The sequence below is a fragment of the Chaetomium tenue genome (genome assembly GCF_020726465.1).
Source record: "Chaetomium tenue strain MPI-SDFR-AT-0079 chromosome Unknown F5144scaffold_2, whole genome shotgun sequence".
In the NCBI taxonomy this organism is placed as follows: domain Eukaryota; kingdom Fungi; phylum Ascomycota; class Sordariomycetes; order Sordariales; family Chaetomiaceae; genus Chaetomium; species Chaetomium tenue.
In genome coordinates this window covers 3,964,236-3,981,183 of record NW_027117330.1, presented here as the reverse complement: position 1 = coordinate 3,981,183, position 16,948 = coordinate 3,964,236, and the positions used below count along the sequence as shown (strand labels likewise).

General features: G+C 58.6%; 3 protein-coding genes across 3 annotated transcripts; 1 reads left to right on the top strand and 2 right to left on the bottom strand.

Moving 5' to 3' along the window:
• Positions 1-657: 657 nt before the first annotated feature.
• On the bottom strand, positions 658-6,138 carry F5144DRAFT_618971 (nuclear protein Es2-domain-containing protein; the record flags this gene model as incomplete). Its single annotated transcript, XM_066791951.1, has 5 exons — positions 4,411-6,138; positions 3,646-3,777; positions 2,739-3,507; positions 1,406-2,699; positions 658-936 (listed from the first exon to the last, which is right to left on the bottom strand). The coding sequence occupies exons 1-5, from the start codon at positions 5,744-5,746 to the stop codon at positions 658-660; spliced, it is 3,810 nt and encodes a 1,269-aa protein (XP_066647012.1). The 5' UTR covers positions 5,747-6,138.
• Positions 6,139-6,889: 751 nt separating this feature from the next.
• F5144DRAFT_545503 (Hus1-like protein-domain-containing protein) lies at positions 6,890-9,400 on the top strand (the record flags this gene model as incomplete). The annotated part of the gene is made up of 4 exons (XM_066787371.1): positions 6,890-7,732; positions 8,170-8,254; positions 8,311-8,416; positions 8,476-9,400. 4 exons carry the CDS (start codon positions 6,890-6,892, stop codon positions 9,398-9,400), a joined length of 1,959 nt encoding a protein of 652 aa, XP_066647011.1.
• Positions 9,401-10,434: 1,034 nt separating this feature from the next.
• Positions 10,435-16,396, bottom strand: F5144DRAFT_590738 (COPII coat assembly protein SEC16; the record flags this gene model as incomplete). The annotated part of the gene is made up of 15 exons (XM_066790181.1): positions 10,435-11,105; positions 11,167-11,524; positions 11,561-11,735; positions 11,769-12,085; positions 12,116-12,118; positions 12,152-12,202; positions 12,233-12,364; positions 12,395-12,419; positions 12,453-12,478; positions 12,509-12,589; positions 12,620-12,662; positions 12,693-12,715; positions 12,749-12,794; positions 12,828-14,243; positions 14,640-16,396. The coding sequence occupies 15 exons, from the start codon at positions 16,394-16,396 to the stop codon at positions 10,435-10,437; spliced, it is 5,124 nt and encodes a 1,707-aa protein (XP_066647010.1).
• Positions 16,397-16,948: the final 552 nt, after the last annotated feature.

The following is a 16,948-nucleotide window of genomic DNA, read 5'->3' as shown; positions in this document are numbered from 1 at the left end:
GCTTTACCAGGATTTTCTTGAATCAACATCGCAAGTGAAATAAATGGTCAACCACACCTAACCACAAAACAGTGACCGACGTCAAAACAAAGCCACTATCGCCAATTCCGCAACCCAGTTAGTATCTAATTTACACGTTTCACAATGTCGTCAGTCAAGCGGAAAATGCCACCTAGCAGTCTACTCCAGAGGAGAGTCAAGCCCAGATATGAGCCAGAGCCCGAATCAGACATCGAGGATGTGAGCGAGGGGCCGAGTGAAGAAGATGCCGAGTTATCTGGCTCAGATGGCGAGGATGACGAGGGGAGCGAGCTTAGTGAAGATGGGTCGGGGAGCGGCAGCGATGAGGTGAGTTTAACGCACCCACGCAATGCACGAATGAGCATCTCTAACAACAATCAGGTTAACTCAGATGCGGAATCTGGTTCTGAAGAGGAAGATGATGATGAAGAGGACAATAGCCCACCAATAGACGCCTCGCAGCTCTCCTTCGGCGCTTTAGCCAAAGCGCAAGCCGCCATGCGGTCGTCTTCATCCAAACCTCAAAAAGCCAGCGACGCCGCAAAGAACAAGGAAGACGAGGGCTACGGCCACCCGACCAAACTAAGCTCCACCAAAAAGCTCGACAAGCGCTCCAACAAGCACGCGCCCGTCGAGCTAACCAGCAAGAAGCCCGTGTCCCGCAAGCGCGACTTCCTCGCCGGCACGGCCGAAGCCAAGCGGACACAGGCGCGCGACCCGCGCTTCACGCCGCTCGGCCCGGGAGCATCCACGGCCGCCGCGGCCGGCGGCAGCGGCAGCACGATCGACGAGATCAAGGCGCGCAAGGCGTACGCGTTCCTGGACGACTACCGCGCGTCCGAGATGCAGGAGCTGCGCGCGACCATCAAGAAGACCAAGGACGCCGCGCAGAGGGAGAAGCTGCAGCGGGCGTTGCTGTCGATGGAGAGTCGCAAGAAGACGCAGGACCGCAAGGATAGGGAGCGCGCGGTGATTGAGGAGCATCGGAAGAAGGAGAAGGAGCTGGTCAAGCAGGGCAAGACGCCGTTTTACTTGAAGAAGTCGGAGCAGAAGAAGCGGGTGTTGGTGGATCAGTTCCAGGGCATGAAGAAGAGGCAGGTTGATAAGGCGATTGAGAGGCGGAGGAAGAAGGTTGCGGGTAAGGAGAAGAAGATGCTGCCGATGACGAGGAGGGGGGCGGAGGAGCGGTAGTTGAAAAGAGGTTATTCTTTAGTATTTTGTTACAGTCCGTCCTCGCTCGGCTTTCTAAGCGGTTTAATCTAGCACACAACAAAGTGTATGTACAAGAGATTACAATATCATACACCCACCCCTTCTACAACCACTACCCCCTCACAAACCCCGACTTCACCAACGCCTCCTCAAATAACTCCCGACACCTCACTCTACTCCCCAACCTCGCACATAGCAAAAACGCACCACTCAGCTTCCGATGCAGACTATACGTCTCCTCCGGCGGCGGCGCCAGCCGCTCATGCACCATAACAGGAATCTGGGCCTTGACGCGCTCGGTGATAGTCTGATTCCGGAAATCATACACCTCCGGCGCCGAGCGCAGGAACGGCTCCGCCAGCGTCACCACCGACGTGACGTGCGCGTCGAGCATCGCCCGGCTCTCGTGGCCCGTCAGGTAGCCTAGGCGCTCGCTCAGCGCGCGCACCCCTTCGCGGTCGGCTCGTGAGGCTGCTTCGAGGAGCTGCACGTATTGGGTGATGAACTCGGTGGGGTATTCGCGGGATGCGCCGAAGTCGAGCAGCTCGAGGCGGTCGGTGGCGGGGTTGTACAGGAAGTTGGTCCAGTTGGGGTCGGTTTGCATGAAGCGGAATTCGGTGATCTCGCGCAGGCAGAGGCGGAGGAGTTGCGTGCCGATTCGGTCGCGTTGCGCTTGCGTGAAGGATCCGATGCGGGTTACGGCTGTGCCGTCCATGAATTCCATTGTGAGCACCTGCTTGCCGCTGGCCTCTCGGTAGACGCGGGGCACGGAGAAGACGGATTCTTCTGAGGGGGAGGTGGCGGTGGCGGTGGTGAGGAGGTGTCGGTAGTGCTCGGCGCACTCGGCTTCGCGCGTGTAGTCGCATTCCCAGGCGAGCTCGGTGCGGGCGTTGTCGATGGTTTTGTTGAGGTAGAGACCTTTGGGGAGGAGTTTGGTGGCGGCTAGGAGGACGGCGATGTTGTCGAGGTCGGAGTTGATGGAGTCGGCGACGCCGGGGAACTGGATTTTGACGGCGACGCGGGCTCCGTTGGATTTGAGGGTGGCACGGTGGACTTGGCCGATGGAGGCCGCTGCGATGGGCTTTTCTTCGAATTCGTCGAAGAGGTCACGCCAGTTTTCCCCGAGGTTGGAGGTTAGGACGCGGTCTCGCTGCCAGCCCGGCATGTAGTCGGCACGGTCCTGAACGCGCTGCAGGACCTCCTGCATAGCGGCCGGGAGCATCTTGGCATCCTGGAAGCTCATCATCTGTCCGAGCTTGAGAGCAGCGCCGCGCATCCGTGAGAGCTTGGCCACGAGCCGCTCCATATTGGCGGCGCTGAGCATCATGGAGCCCGAACCGCCGCCGCCGACCGCCCGGCTGAGGCCTTCCCCGATGGCACCTGCGAACATGCCAGCTGCGAGGCCGCCGTAATTCCAGAGCCGGCCGATCCGTGAGGAGGGCACGGCGGACTCTCGAAGCTGGTAGCTAGGGGTTTCGGATGAGGTGGGTGTTCGGCTTGCCAACTCGGCCACTATGCTCGCGTCTTCTTGTGACAGTGGTTTCTCCTGGGTGAGTTCTGGGCTGGGAGTAGTTGAGGCCTCGGGTTTGGCTTCTGGTACAGGAGCTTCGGCACCTATTGTTCCTGCCGTTACCTCTCTTTCATTCTCTAGAGAAGCTTGGGTTTCAGGTTCAGATTGTTGCGGCGTAGCGGGTTTTCCGTTTTCCTCCTCCAAGACCTCTTCGATTGTTGTGACCTTTGCGTCAACCTCGGGAGTTAAGGAGGCTGGTTCCAACTTCGGGGTTTCGGGTATAGCTGCCGCTTCCGCCTCCTTTTCGCCAGCCTTTGATACCTCTGCTTCCCCAACCGGGCCTCTCGCAGGTGGTTCGCTGCTCTCACCCTCCGAGGTAGCCAACGACTCCTTTCCTCCCTCCTCCTCCTCCATCTCTTTCAACGCATCCAGAATCTGCGACTCCCCCTTCGCCCGAAAGAGATTCGCGCCAGGGATACCCACCACCGGCATCCTCAATGCTTGCGGAGGCCGCCTCGGAGGGACAAACCCCTGCTTCAGCATCGCAATCCCGCCCTCCGCCCACGGGGCAGGCTTGAACTCGGATTTTTCCGCGCCCGCCTGCTGCACCGGCTCTGTCCCTCCCACGCCCGCCCCCTCGACCGGCGGTGCAACCGGCGTCGCAATCGGCGTCTCATCAACCCGCAACCCAGGCTCTCTCCCCCCTTGAGCACCCTCCACATCCTTCTCAGGCCCCCCCTGCGACTGCACCTGCTGCCCCTCCCCTCCCGCAGTTTGTGTCTGCGTCCGTTGCTGTGTCTCCTGCTTTTGCGGTTGCTGCTCCTGTTGCTGCTCCTGTCGCTGTAGTTCCTCCTGCTGACCCTGCTCCCCCTGCCCCCCCTGCTCCCGCCCCCTCAGCACACTCCCAACTACACTCGACTCCCTGCTGTACCGCTCGACCTGCCTTGACCGCAGCGCAACATGTTTGCTGGCGACGGCGCGCGACGCGCTCGCGACGGCGGCGAGGTCGACGAGCAGGTCGGTGAGGCGCATTGCTGATTATGGTTTGTTTTTCTTACTTTTTCGTTTTTTGCCGACTTTTCTGCTTTGCATATATAAAGGAAGGAAAAAGAGAAAGGGGAGGTTTGAATTGGGTGGGCGGGCGTGTTACCAAGGTTGCGGTGGTTCCATCCCGTGGTGCCCGAATTTGAAGGAGAGGTTTTGATATTCAAGACGTGAAGATCCGGGTTGGGCCGGCACTGTCCGGGTGCGGTGACCGGAGCCGAGCAGCCGCAAATTTTTGGGGAGGTGCCCCCGTTTAAGAATGTGGCAGGGGGCCCTGCTAGCGCTGAGAGTGAACCGAACTGACGGGACGCGATAGGGCTGACGGCGGTGGGGGGATCACAAGTTCAGCGGATCCTTGCCTCGCTATAATCTGTGGGACATGTACCCGATGAGACAGGATGGAATCATGGAAGGAATTAATTAATCAAGTGTATTAGAACTCATCAATGTACATTATTCATTATTGTAGTTTGTTAGCCCAGGTCATCAATATCCAACGCTTTTCCTTCTTCGCCCTTCCAGTCTCGTGCTCTACCTCGCCAAGTTCCTCAACCCAGACCTCTTCCCCACCGGTGTCGCTTTCGGCGTAGACTTGATAGAATCACTAAACGGCGACGCTGCACCCCTTCCCTCTGACCCGCCAATTCTCCCCCATAATCTCTGCGCCGCCGGCGTCAGATCTCCACCCGACACCCTCGGACTGCTCGGGAACTTGGGCACCGGCGTACGCCCCACGTTCCCCGTGAACCCCAACCTCGCCGATGTCCGCTTCGACAGTGAAATCTTGTCCACCATCCGGTGATGCAACGCCTCTCGCTTCCTCTGCTCCTGAAACTGGAACGGATTCGGGGTGGCGTCCCCCGGACCAAGTTCGATCACCGGCACCTTATCTTTCTTCCGCCGCACCGGTTCCGGCTCCGGCTCCTCGTCATCCACAAACGCATACCCATTCACCCGCGGCGTCTCCCCGGCACCACCTGTAACGCTCGTCTCGGCATCACACGCCCTCCTCTTCCCCGCGATCGCGTTACGAATCTCAGACAACGAAGGCGAACCCGGCCTCGACGGTCGGTCGTCCTCCCCAGCCCCCTCCCTCGCCGCAGGCTGCGGCATCCGCGTGTTCTCGTAGACGATGCGCTTCGGTGGGGCCTTGCTCTCGGTCTGGGCTCGCTCCGCAACGGTTTGCAGCTGGCCGCCGTCCACGCCGTCCGGCACAAACATCAGCTCGTTGTCCGGCTTGGCTTTGTTCCAGTGGTCCGGGGCGGCTGGCCGGTCCGCGGCGCCCTTGTCGAGGATGGCCAGTCGGTCGCGGGCGAATCCGTCATCTCGGAGGGCGCCGGCGCCCCGCTCGGCTAGGAGTTTGGTCTCGACTTCTTTTTGTTTGATTTGTTGTTTGGATGGGAGCTTGTTCCCTGTCCAGAGCCAGGCGTATTTCTCGACACGTTTTTGGTTTTGCTTGTCGAGGAGTTTGTAGAATGATTCATTGTCTTCGGAGGTGTATTTCGATTGGAACATGGCAAGGGAGACACTGGTGTCTATCGGGGGTTGCTTTTGTGCTGACGTGGTGGCGGTAACCGTGGAGACCACCGATGCGGGTGTGTCGCCGACAAAGTTGAGCGGGGTGTGGCCTCCTGCGGCTGTTGCCTGGCGGAGTGGTGTGGCAAGCCCTCGCCGTCGACCGGGAGTCATGACTTGTCGGAGCCGGCGGCTGGCGCTATCAATCCATTCTTCGTCTTTGGACTCTAACGCGTCGAGATACTCTTGTTGTGTTTCGCTCTCGAGGAGGCCGGGAAAGAAGTCGCGGGCGATGATGTGTGAGAGAGCGTCGGTGTAAGTGTCTTCGTCGAGCACGCGTTTCGGTCGCTTGATGCGCTTCGCGGGTGGCGGTGGTGGCATCAACTCAGTCTCTGCCTGTTTGCGAATAAGAGCCGTGGATTGAGCGTGCGTGGAGGACTCCATGGCATTGCTTGGAGATGCAATGTTGTTTGAAAGTGGTGCGTTGGTTTAAAAGTGTTGCGTTGGTTTGGAAGTTGTTGCTTTGGTTTGGAAGTTGTTGCTTTGGTTTGGAAGTAGGTCCTTTGGTTTGGAAGAGTTGCCTTGGTTTGGATGGAAGTTTGCCTGCCGGTTGGCGCATTGAGGACTGACAGTGGGGTCCGTTGGTGGGCCCCGCTATTTCGTTCCACACAAATCTGGTATCTGGTATTACGATGGTATTACAGCCTGCCTAAGGATGCATCCGCAACCTCACGTCGTTTTTATTCAGACAGGTACTTCCTTTTTCTTTCTTGAAAGGTCTTTTGCGGGTTCGGAAGTCCGCAATATGTGCACTATCTAAACCTAGCACATAGGGTCCGGAGCCACCTTTTATCTTGTGTGCTGTGGTGTGGTGGTCAGACGATAACGCGAGAGAAGAGAGGCTGCCACGACGTCAGCTGACACCTAACTGCCGGGCCCACAGGCTCCAGCCGTCAAAAGTGCATGTGTGCAGCGTCTGCCCCCACCCCACCTCCAGCTCTGCTCGCCTTGAACAGCCCAGAACCCAAAAGGCTTCACAAATTGTAGCTGGTAAAGTACCCAGGCCCCTGTAGCAGGGTACCTAGAGAGGTGCTTGGCTGCGCCCACGAACGAGACCTTTAATCCGGCTTTTGAATGGTATTGGGATAAGTTTTTTTTTTCCCATATCTTCTTCTTCCCAGCAATAATGTCATAGGAACAAGGTGTTGGCACCGTTGGTTTGTAATTTTGTTGGGAGGCCTAAATGCCTAGAAACGGGCCGGTGCTGCTGCACCCAACCTGCCCGGACAGCACGCACCTGCATGGGCGGAACAAAGACCTACCTAAGGCTGCCTCCCCTCCCTCAGCGTGACGCACCACTCGGAGGCATTTGTTGGAGGACCGAGACCCTCAACCTTTCTCCAACCTCCCCATCTTTTCTTCTCCATTCTCGTCACCTTTCCTCTTTTCATTTCCAACCCCAACGCCCCGGATTTGAACCCCTTCTCCATAACGCCCCAGATACTCTGTCGTTGGATACTCTTAATCCCACCATCTCCCAACACAGCTGTTTTGTGAACTCGCCATCTTCCGACACCTGCAAGTCCCATGTCCGACAACAGCGACGGGTTAGCCCCACGGCCCAGCCTGCCACTCCTCATCTACATCCTCCGTGCTCCTCTTCTCCCCGCCATCGCAGCAAAGCACCTGATTGCTTTTATCTACTCGCTTGCCCTTTCTATGGGGCGAATGGTGCGCGGCAAAGCCGATTACAGGCGGTCTCGAGCTGTTTCACCAGAGAAGCATTTATCCACCGTTCAGATTGAAGAGACAACATGTCTCATCTGCCAGGAGACTATCGGTACCCGCAATGCAGAGGGCCTTAAGGAGGGCTTCAGCATGTTGCCATGCGGCCATCGCTTCGGAAGCCGCTGCATCAAGCGCTACCTCGCCATCACAGCCGACGAGCAGCCGTTATGCCCCATCTGCCGACACGTATCGTACCACGATGCATGCGGTCACCCCGTGCTACCATTTCTACTCAATCGCGACGGCACGCACCCTGATCTCATCGCGGATAAGGACGGAAAGATACGCCCACCGAAAACTAGTGGGGAGGAATTGATGACGGCACCTTGCGAGTACTGCCTGCTGCCGGACGAGGAAAAGAACAAGCCAGAGAAAAAGCTCCCGGGGCGCCTGGAAACGGTGGGGATGCCCTTCCGCTGGCTGCGTGCCGTGCTGCCCTTCCCGCGCAAGAAGAACGTCCACGACCAGCCAAGAACGAACCAGGAGAACACTACCGGCCAAGACCACCGCCTGTCTCGCCAGGAGGCGCGGAATAGAAGGAGGACGCCGGCCAGTACCGGAGTCTGGGAAGGTCCGTGGATGGATGTTCAATCCCGAGATGTTGGCTGGGAGACGTGGTGGAAGGCTCAGGCTCCTCGCGAGGTTTGAGTAATTCTCGAATGGACTTTGGATGATGATGATGGACTCCTTCCGATCTATGCAAGCTAACTAACCACGGTGGAGTATTTTTGACATCTATTTCCTTTCTTTTAACGATTTTCTTTCTATCAGCGATGGCGTTTGGAATAGCATCAGATCTCCCTCCTAGACGACAACGGGTCGCAGATCAGTGGAGGGATAGGACGGGGGGATAGTGGGGTTGCGGGAAGGAATGGAGGCACAGGCAGGCGGGGTGGGAGCCTAGCAAGGTTTCCCCGCAAATGTATTTACTATACCACATCATCCCGGTTTTACGATACATACAGCCAGGTCTGTACGTATCTCGACCGTCATGTATCTCGTATTATTCTAATTTACACATAAATTTCGCCGTGATCCCACGACGTGGGGGGTTGCACTTTACGCGACGCGGTCAACAGCATCCAACGCCAGAACATGATCCAACTTTCCCGATCGGCAACATGCGGTTCAAGACCGACCTCAGGAATGTGAGGACCTTTTCAAGTAGGCTACATGTTGAATTTATAACCGATTGTCGATTGACATCTTTTGTCCAACAGAGCTCACCGCGGCGCTAAACTCGCTCGAAAAGATCGCGTGGATGCGCCTTGACGATGAAACAGTCCGCTTCACTGTGATTCCCGATACCGGGTCCCAAGTCTGGGCGTATGCAGATCCCCCTTCAATTTACATTCCATGATTGAGACCAAACCTGACCATGTTAGCTCTCTCTCGGTCGACCTCATCTTTGACAACTACAGCATCCAATCCGCCGAAGCCAACAACACCATCAACCTCGAACTGCCCCTCGGCCCCCTCCAACGTGCCCTCAAATCCGCCGTCGGCAGCAGCTATGCCAACCTACGTCTCACCAAGCGGGACGGCGTCCCCATGCTATCCATGACCATCCACACCATGACCAAAGACGGCGCCCAAGACGCTCGCGGTGGCGGCAACGGAGGCGGCTTCCCAAGCACAGCAGCCGCAGCAGCAACCGGACGGCACGACGCGGACCCCTTCGGCGATCCAGACCTCTTCGCACAAGAGTCCCTCGAACTCACCATGAAGCGCGAGCGCGAGAAGATCATCACGCAGGACATCCCCGTCCGAGTCCTCCACCCCGACACCGTCGAAACCATCATGCAGCCCAAGGTGCGCGAGCCCGACGTGCACATCCAGCTGCCGCCCCTCCTCCAACTCAAAGCCATCTCGGACCGCTTCACCAAGCTGGCCCTCACCGCCTCCTCCACCTCCACCACCCGGACAGGTAGCGGCAACCAGAACCCCAAACTCACCCTCTCGGCCAACATGCACGGCGCACTGCGCCTGCGGCTGGCGACGGAAACGCTGGATATTACCTCCGTGTGGAAGGGCCTGGAGAACCCGGAGCTGGATCCGGCGCAGCTGGCGATGCCGCTGGCGGAGCACCCGTCGACGAGGTTCCGCGAGGCGGGGCCCGAGGCGTGGGCTACCGTGCGTGTGGACGGCAAGGATTGGAGTCGGGTGTTGAGTGTGGGCCGGCTGGAGGGGAGGGTGATTGCGTGTTTTGCGGATGATCATGCGTTGATCTTATATGTGTATGTGCCGCATGTGGATGATGTGGGGGCGGAGGATGTGGTGACGTATTATGTTTCGAGTTATAGTGCTTGAGGCTTGCGTGGTGGGGGAGGGGGGTGCGTTTGGTTTGCTTGCTGTTGTTGCTATGGGAGACTGGCGTTCTGGGGTTGGGTTGCTGGGATTTAGAGAACCGTAGAGGGCCATGTGGATGGAGAATGGAATGGAAATGGCAGCTGTTTGCCGAGTTACGAAACCAATATCGCTCCCAATCTCTATAGTATATCTGACCTTGGCCTGGAAAGTGAACTATTATGTTACTTCGCCGTAGATTTAACCCCATCTCACACAACCCAACTAACAACAACACGAGCATTAGGTTAGCTGAGATTAGAAGGTGGATGTTTAAACTAGGTATAGCCCTAGTTGCTCCGTTGATAAAACTCCTCGTTCCTTGTTATCGCTGGTATGTGTAGAAGAAAGGACTGGAAGGAGGAAAAAGAAAAAAAAAAAGGCAAAAGCTCACCGACCAGCCCCCCGAAGGGAGGTGGCCGGCTACGAAACCCCCGGTGGGGTTTACACCGAAGAGGAGGGGGGGGGCCCCCTTTAGGTTGCGTCTCTTTTCAAGTGCCCCGGCTATGGCTCGAACCTGCAACCTCCCGCAGAGTGCGGTACGCGGTTGGGCAGCTCAGAGCCCGGGGCAGAGGACCACCGCCAGTGCCAATTAAGCCACTGCCGCTTGGGCGGTGGTCCTCGTTGAATACTGGCAGGAAAGAACTTCTACATATAGTAAAGGCAGGGGTTAACTCTGTGCCCGACTCATTCAGGTGCTCGACCATGATTTGTATAAACAACCATCATGTCTATCATCGTGTTGCCTCGTCTCATTAAACCCATAGGCCCGTTTAAATATACAGGTGTACACAGTCAGTCAGTCCCGTTCAACCCCAAAAACGCAAAACAAGCAAAGAAAAAACGCCCAGCCAAGTCCACCACCATCCTTTCCAAGACAGCAGCAACAGCAGCCTTGTTAAAAGGCAGGCGACATCAAGTAATTACACATATATCATAATCTATACAGCCCCAAACCCAACCCCCATCCCCCTTCACTCCCTCACCCCTCCACCTCCTCACTTCCCCATAACATCGACATACCTCGCCCCCTTCCTCGCCTTCCTCGCCGCCCCCGGCTTCCTCGGCCCCGCCGCACCCAGCAAATCATCAATACTACTGGAATTGCTCAAACTAGTCGGCGGGCGCGACGACGACGGTGGACCACCACCACCCACCAGCGGCGGCGCGCTCGCCGTGCTGGTATTCGACACGGAGCGGAGCATGGCGACAGGGCCCGGGGGCGGGCCGAGCGCACCACCACCAGCGACGGAGCCCGGTGATCCGGGCATGGCGGCCGGGTCGGATCCTGAGCTGGTGGGCGGGCGGCTGGCGGAGCGGGGTGGGCCGCCCATGGGAGGTGGTGCGCTGGCGCCGCGGCCGGGGCCCGGGGAGAAGGGCGGGGAGGCCGGGCTGGCGCTGACGGAGCGCGGTGCACCGGCGGCTTTGGGGGGCGGCGGGGTGGCCTTTTTGGTGGTGTCTTCGGGCCCGGCGTTCTTGTTGACCCAGCGCTTGAGCTCCGGGTCGTAGTAAAAGGAGTTGGCCTCGCCGAGCTTGGCGCGGATGGGTTTGTTGGGGTTGGCGCCCTTGGGGTCGGGCGTGGCGGCGTCCTTCTTGGCGCCGCCGCCTCCGAACCAGGAGGTGAAGCCCCAGCCTTTTTTGGCTTGTTTGGCTGCTTCGGCACGTTGAGCTGGGTGGCGGTGTTAGTATTGTATGAAGTTGCGGTTGGGTAAGTGAGGTGTTGTGCTTACCATCTTCTTCTGCAGCTTTGCGGAACATTTCGTCGTTCTCGCGGTCTTTCTCCGCCTTTGACTTTTCGGCGGGTCGTGGGGTGGGGAAGTCATCGTCGTCATCATACATGATGCCCTTTTTCTTAGGCTTGGGCTTTGACTCGTCGCCGGAACCAGCATCCTCGTTTGAAGGCTGCGCATCAGGCTCGTACGATGGCGGTTCGTAGCCATATGGCTGGTACGAGGGAGCCTCGTAGGAGCCACCGTTAGGGGTTTCCTCTGGCGTACCGTCCTTCTCCTCGGTGGGAGCTTCATACGGAGTAAACGATGGGGGCTCGTATCCGTACGACGGGGGTTGATAGCCAGAAGCTTCGGGAGACTGGCCAGGGGCTTCCGATTCCTGGCCCGGAGCAACTCCGTTGGCTGGCGGGCCTGGGTACCCGACCGGCTGGGGAGCGCTGGTGGGTGCTTGAGGTAGCGCGGGTTGCGCGTGAGAGATTGGCTGGTACGGTGACTGCTGCGGCGAACCAAAATCGGCACTTTGTGGCGTGTACATGGCAGCCGGCGAGCCGCTCCTGACAGGGCTATAACTGGCCCGATGCCCGCCTTGCATCTCCAAAGACCGCCTGGGCATCTCAAATGAGCCTCTGTTCAGTTCACTCGACGTCCGTTCCATTGACGATCGAGGCGCGTACGCCGAGGTCGAGGGCCTGCTGTTAGAGCCTGTTGATTGGGGTGCCCCTGGCGCGTAGCGGGATGCAGCCCTGGTCGCTGGCGCGGAGACCGGTACCGGGCCATTAGGCAGAGAAGAGGACATGCCGTAGCTGGGGACGGCGGCACCAAACGTCTCCAGGTTGCTGGCTGAAGGAGACCGACTGATAGTCGGGGTGCCCCCCGCGACACGCGAGAATGGTCCGGGTTCCCCTTCTCCCGTGGGCCCCTGGCCGGAGCCGTCATCGTCACCGGAGACAAACTTGTTAAATGTGCTCCAGACGCTGTCACTGACCTTGTTCATGGTCGGCTTTGGAATCCAAGAACCGGAGTCCTCCCTTGGAGCCTGCTTGAGGCGCATCATGAGGTCCTCAACTGCGTTCTCCAAGATAGGATGGTGATACGGAGACCTCTTGGTCTGCGAGGTAATCGCTGTAGCGATCGCATCACAGTATTGCAAGGCCTTGTCCCGGAATCCATATTCGGCCAGAGCAATAGCATGCTGCAGCTTGTAGGCCGCTAGATGTGGGTTTGTCACCGGCACGCTGAAGCCTCCAGCTAAGCTTTGGCCGTATTCGTAGACCTCGCTCAGCAACAGCGGCTCGATCTCCTTGGCGAACTGCTCGGCCTGCTTCTTGTGATCGGACCCAACGAGAACAAAATGAGATGCCGGGTCGTCGAGGCCACCGAAAACGGTGTGGTTGCGCGCAAACATGAAGCAGACATGAGCAGCCTCTGCTCTCCCATAGCCGGAGAGTAGGACGCCTAGCGAGTTGATCGAGCGGCCGTCGTCGGTGCTCCTGTTGCTGAGGATGAGACCGAGGGTCTCCCGCCACTTATCGAGGCCTTCCATGGCATCCTTTGAGGGGCCAGACGCCGTGTGTGTGGTTACGAGCTGGAGTCCGGCGCGGGCATGGCTCGGGACGAGTTCGTCCACGCTCTCTTCGTGGTTCCCAGAGAGGACCCCGTACAAAGCAGCGAGCGACTCGTTGTTGCGGCCCGGAGAGTTGACCTCCTTCTTTATGAACTCTTGCGCAACCTGTTTGTACAGGTTTGGCGCGAGAGCATTGGACAGAAGAAGAGCATGGCCCCACAGGCGCTGGTCCGCGGCAGTCCAGATAGCTTTCTCGTGATCCCCGCTGAGAAGTTGACGGCGAATCTGCTCGACCGTGGAGGAACTGACTCCGTCCGATTGCAACCCCGCCGACGTCGGATCAGCCAACCCAAAATTACCACCACCGTTCATATACGGCGCTGTGCTCTCGGCGCTCTCGAGGCCCGGGGACAAGAGATCGCGGATGGCCTTGTCCACAGTGGGATTCCCTTCCAGCACGCCGTCGTGCTCGACAAAAACGCGGAGAATCTTCCACAGCAAAACTCGCTCAACTGCACGCTTGTCGTCGTGGGAGAAGGGGGTATGAAGAGAAAAACTGGTAGGCAGGCCCTGTTCGAGGCTCTCGATGCCGGCCGTTAGCCAAGCAATGGTCTCCTTCTTCTTCGACTTCCCCTTCAAAGGCCCGGGAAACTTCGCGAGCCGTTCCTCGAAGGGTATGATGTCTTTGATATTTTGGATTTTGACTTCGCCCGGACTGCGGATCACGGAGGGGATGCTCTGGTTCATGCCATATCGAGGCACTTCCTTAGGGAACATGGTCACCAAGGTCCCGCCAACACCCCATGAAATGATTGGGGCTCCGCGCCACTGCTGAAGTGGGTCGTGTTCGCGGCCATCTGTCGGAGGAATTACGTTGAGGTTCAAAGTCGCACCCCTGGGACGTCCGTAGGTTGTAGCGGGAGCGACCGGGGCAAAGGGGGCTGGGGCAGCGGGGTACGCCGCCTCTCGTGGGGAGGTAGGGTCGTGGACGGAAGATGGGCGAGGAATTGGCTCAACAGGCTTCGTAGGGCGGTTTCCATACAGGGCTCCAGGGGACTGGGTCTGTGAACGAGCGGGCGGAGCAAAGTCATATGCCGGTGCCAGAGGGCTGTGGCTGGACATGACCCTTTTTGGAGGTGACAGAACCGTCTGTCCGGAAGGCGCCGTGTGCGGGGGTGTCTGCCTCGCTCCCTGGGGTGGCGGCGCATATCTTGGAACGGGCGGCGACATCGGGTGAGGAGGCGCCGGGCCACCGGGCGATGCTTGCGCCTGCGTCGGAACTTCTTCTTCCTCCACCTCCCTAGTAGAGGGCAGCGACGGTACCCTCTGAAGCCGGTGATCATGCAAGGAACTGCTGCTCCGCCGTTCCGCTAAGCTACCCTCGACATGGCCGATGGGTGCATGAGCTCTCGACCTCTCGTGGCTAATTTCAAAGTGCGCCAGGGGGCTAGAGGTACGGGGTTGATGTGGTAGAACTGGCGGTCCAGGAGTCGTGGGGGTTGGCCCATACCCGCTGCTGGGTTGGCGTGATGCTGGTGGAGCCGGCGAATACCGACTAGTAACGGGGGCCGGGGCCGGAGCGTTGGTAAGAGGCGCACCGGGCGGCGCGGGAGAATAGCGTGATGATGCGACGGGAGGCGCCGCGGGGACGAGGTTGGGGGCGGCGCTCAAAGAAGCATAAGGGTTGACGCGGGCCGGGGCGACGAGGTTCGGAATACCAGCCTCAAACCCACCCGGGGTTGGTGGTCCCGGAGGAGACATCGGGTGAGAAGTCGCCGGGGGTGGAACAGATTGCGGCGGGAAAGCATGAGAACCCGGCTGCGTCGGCGACACACCTTTGTGGCTTTGGCGCGATGCAGGGCGTGGCTTGGTTGTCATGGGAAGGTCCTCGAAGAAGCTCTCATGGGACGGCTTGCGCCCGCTTGAAGGTCCTTGCGCCGAGTGGCTTGATGCTGGGCGTGCCGTGGTCGGCGTCGGCGCACCGGTGGAAGGGGAAGGTTGACTGTACATGCTTGCACTCCTAGGCGGCGGTGGCATGGTACTAGGCGAGTTCGGCCCCGATGTATTATTCTGAAGTGGCAGCGCTCCGGCGCGGCGCTTCGGCTTGACGACTTCCATAGGCAGATCATAGGGTGACGTGTAGCCACCCTTTTTGTCCACAAAGCTTTGTGCCTTGTTCTTCTCCTGCGTTGGCGGCGGAGCACCATAACCAAACTGCGCCGGCGCCGGCGCCGGAGGGGCAGTTGATGGGGGGGCATAAGGAGCTGCGACAGGAGGTTGAACTGCTGATACTGGGGTTGCCGGAAGATATGGGTTTGCTGGCGTCACGGGCGAAGCGGCGGGGAGATAAGGATTCGTGGGCGTGGGGACAGCAGGGCCCTGGTTGTGAGGAAAATATTGTCCGTTGACCGGCTGCGCGCCAGGGCTTGGGGCCGGCATGTATCCGGAAGCAAGGGGCTGGCTTTCCTCTGGCTGCTCGGTCTCAGAGTCCTCGAGGAGGCCCTCGTCGTCGCTGCCAAGGAATGCCGACGCATCCAGTTCGTTGGGCCCAGTACCCTCGTCGGGCAGAAAACCCTCCTCAGCGTCGTCATCGCCAAACATTTCCTTCCACTTCTCATCCAAGTTCTCACCCTCCTGTGCCTTGGGCTGATCCTGCGGGCTCTCCTCGACCTCTGGTTCTTCAACCATCTCTTCCAAGGGCACGAAGCTGGTACCAGCAGAGGGCATATCCAAGGAGTTGAGTACATCCATGGTGGACTTCCGTTGCACCGGGGTGGGTTGGAAGTCGTCGTCCTGTTGGGTGGCTTCATCAGAACGGACGTTGCTGAAAAAGTCATCCTCTTCCCCGACCGCCTCTTCTGCAAACAAGTCCCGCCCAGCCTCCTGTTGGCCTTCTTGTGTGGCATCCTGGTCGGCAGATGAAACAAGAGGTAGCCCTTCCTCAAAGCGGGCGCCTAGAGCGTCGTTGGCGGCAGCATCAGAGCCCCCGGTGAGATACTGCTGGGTGGTAGTATCATCTTGGGCATTCCGCGTGGCCGACTCGGCGGCGGCGCCAGGGAGTGTCCCTTCCTCTCGGCTCTCCTCCTCTTCGATTTCGCGAATGAGGTCCTCGGCCGGGTTGAAAGAGATGGGGTGGTCGAGCTCGTGCGGCGCCCCATGTGCCCTGTCCTCCAAAGGAGATACTGCTGGGAAGGAGTTGGTCCGGTTCGTCTCGGGGATGAACTTAAAAGGGTCGGTGTCAGTCCGAGGGAGGCTCCACTCAGCGTCATCATCGTCGTTCCAATTCACTTCGTGGGGCACAGTCCGTGTGAAGGACATGGTGCTCAAGTGCTTGGAGGTGGTGCTCGACTCTTCCGGAAGAGCTTCCTCGGCGGATTCGGCCGGTCCTGTTTGTTCCGGCGTCTCGGTATCCGGTGCGGGCGCGGGCGTGGGTTCGGATTCGGGCGCATTGTTCGTGTCTGCCAGCCAGTCGTCGCCGGTGCCGTCATCCTGAAACCAAGCGCCGGCCTCTTCCCCAGCTGCATTTGGCTGTGTCGTGTTGTCCTCTACGGGACTATCCTCTTGCGCCGAAGAAGGAACGGTGTCTTCTAGTCGATTCCGGAGGTCGGCGATCGAGTTTGGCATCATGGCCGGATGCCATGATGAATTGGGCGCATCGGACACCATGATGGCGCAGGTCTAAAAGTTGCGCAAGGTCCCAATGCAAATGCGCCGCTGCGCTATGAAACAAAGAGAATTACTAGAAGAGAAAAAGTTGAGAATTAGCAGCCATTTCTTCAGGCCAGGGATCGACCGAGAATCAAGAACAGCGAGACGGGAGCACGCGTCGGCCAACCCCTGTCGCACTTCCTAACATGGATAGGGGCGAAAAAGTGCATACTGATACAAACAGAGACGAATGGCTAAGAAGGAACATCTAATCACGAAGCATCGTTGCTTGTGTTGGCAAATATGGTTTTGGAAATGTACTCCGAAACACAAATCCCAAAGTGCAAGTTGGCAAGAACCTCCAGTTGATGACGAGATCCGTCTCAAACGCTCAAACGGGAACTCGGAAGCGGCACTGCACATGGCGCAGACGAAAGGGCAACGCTGGCCTCAGCAAGATGCAGGCGGGCCGCGGGCAGCCTGCCTTAGCAGAGCTATTCTTATCGTAGGGGCTGCTTGTTAAGACAAGGGCCCTAACAGGCCGCTAAATGCGAGGATAGCGAACCGTTG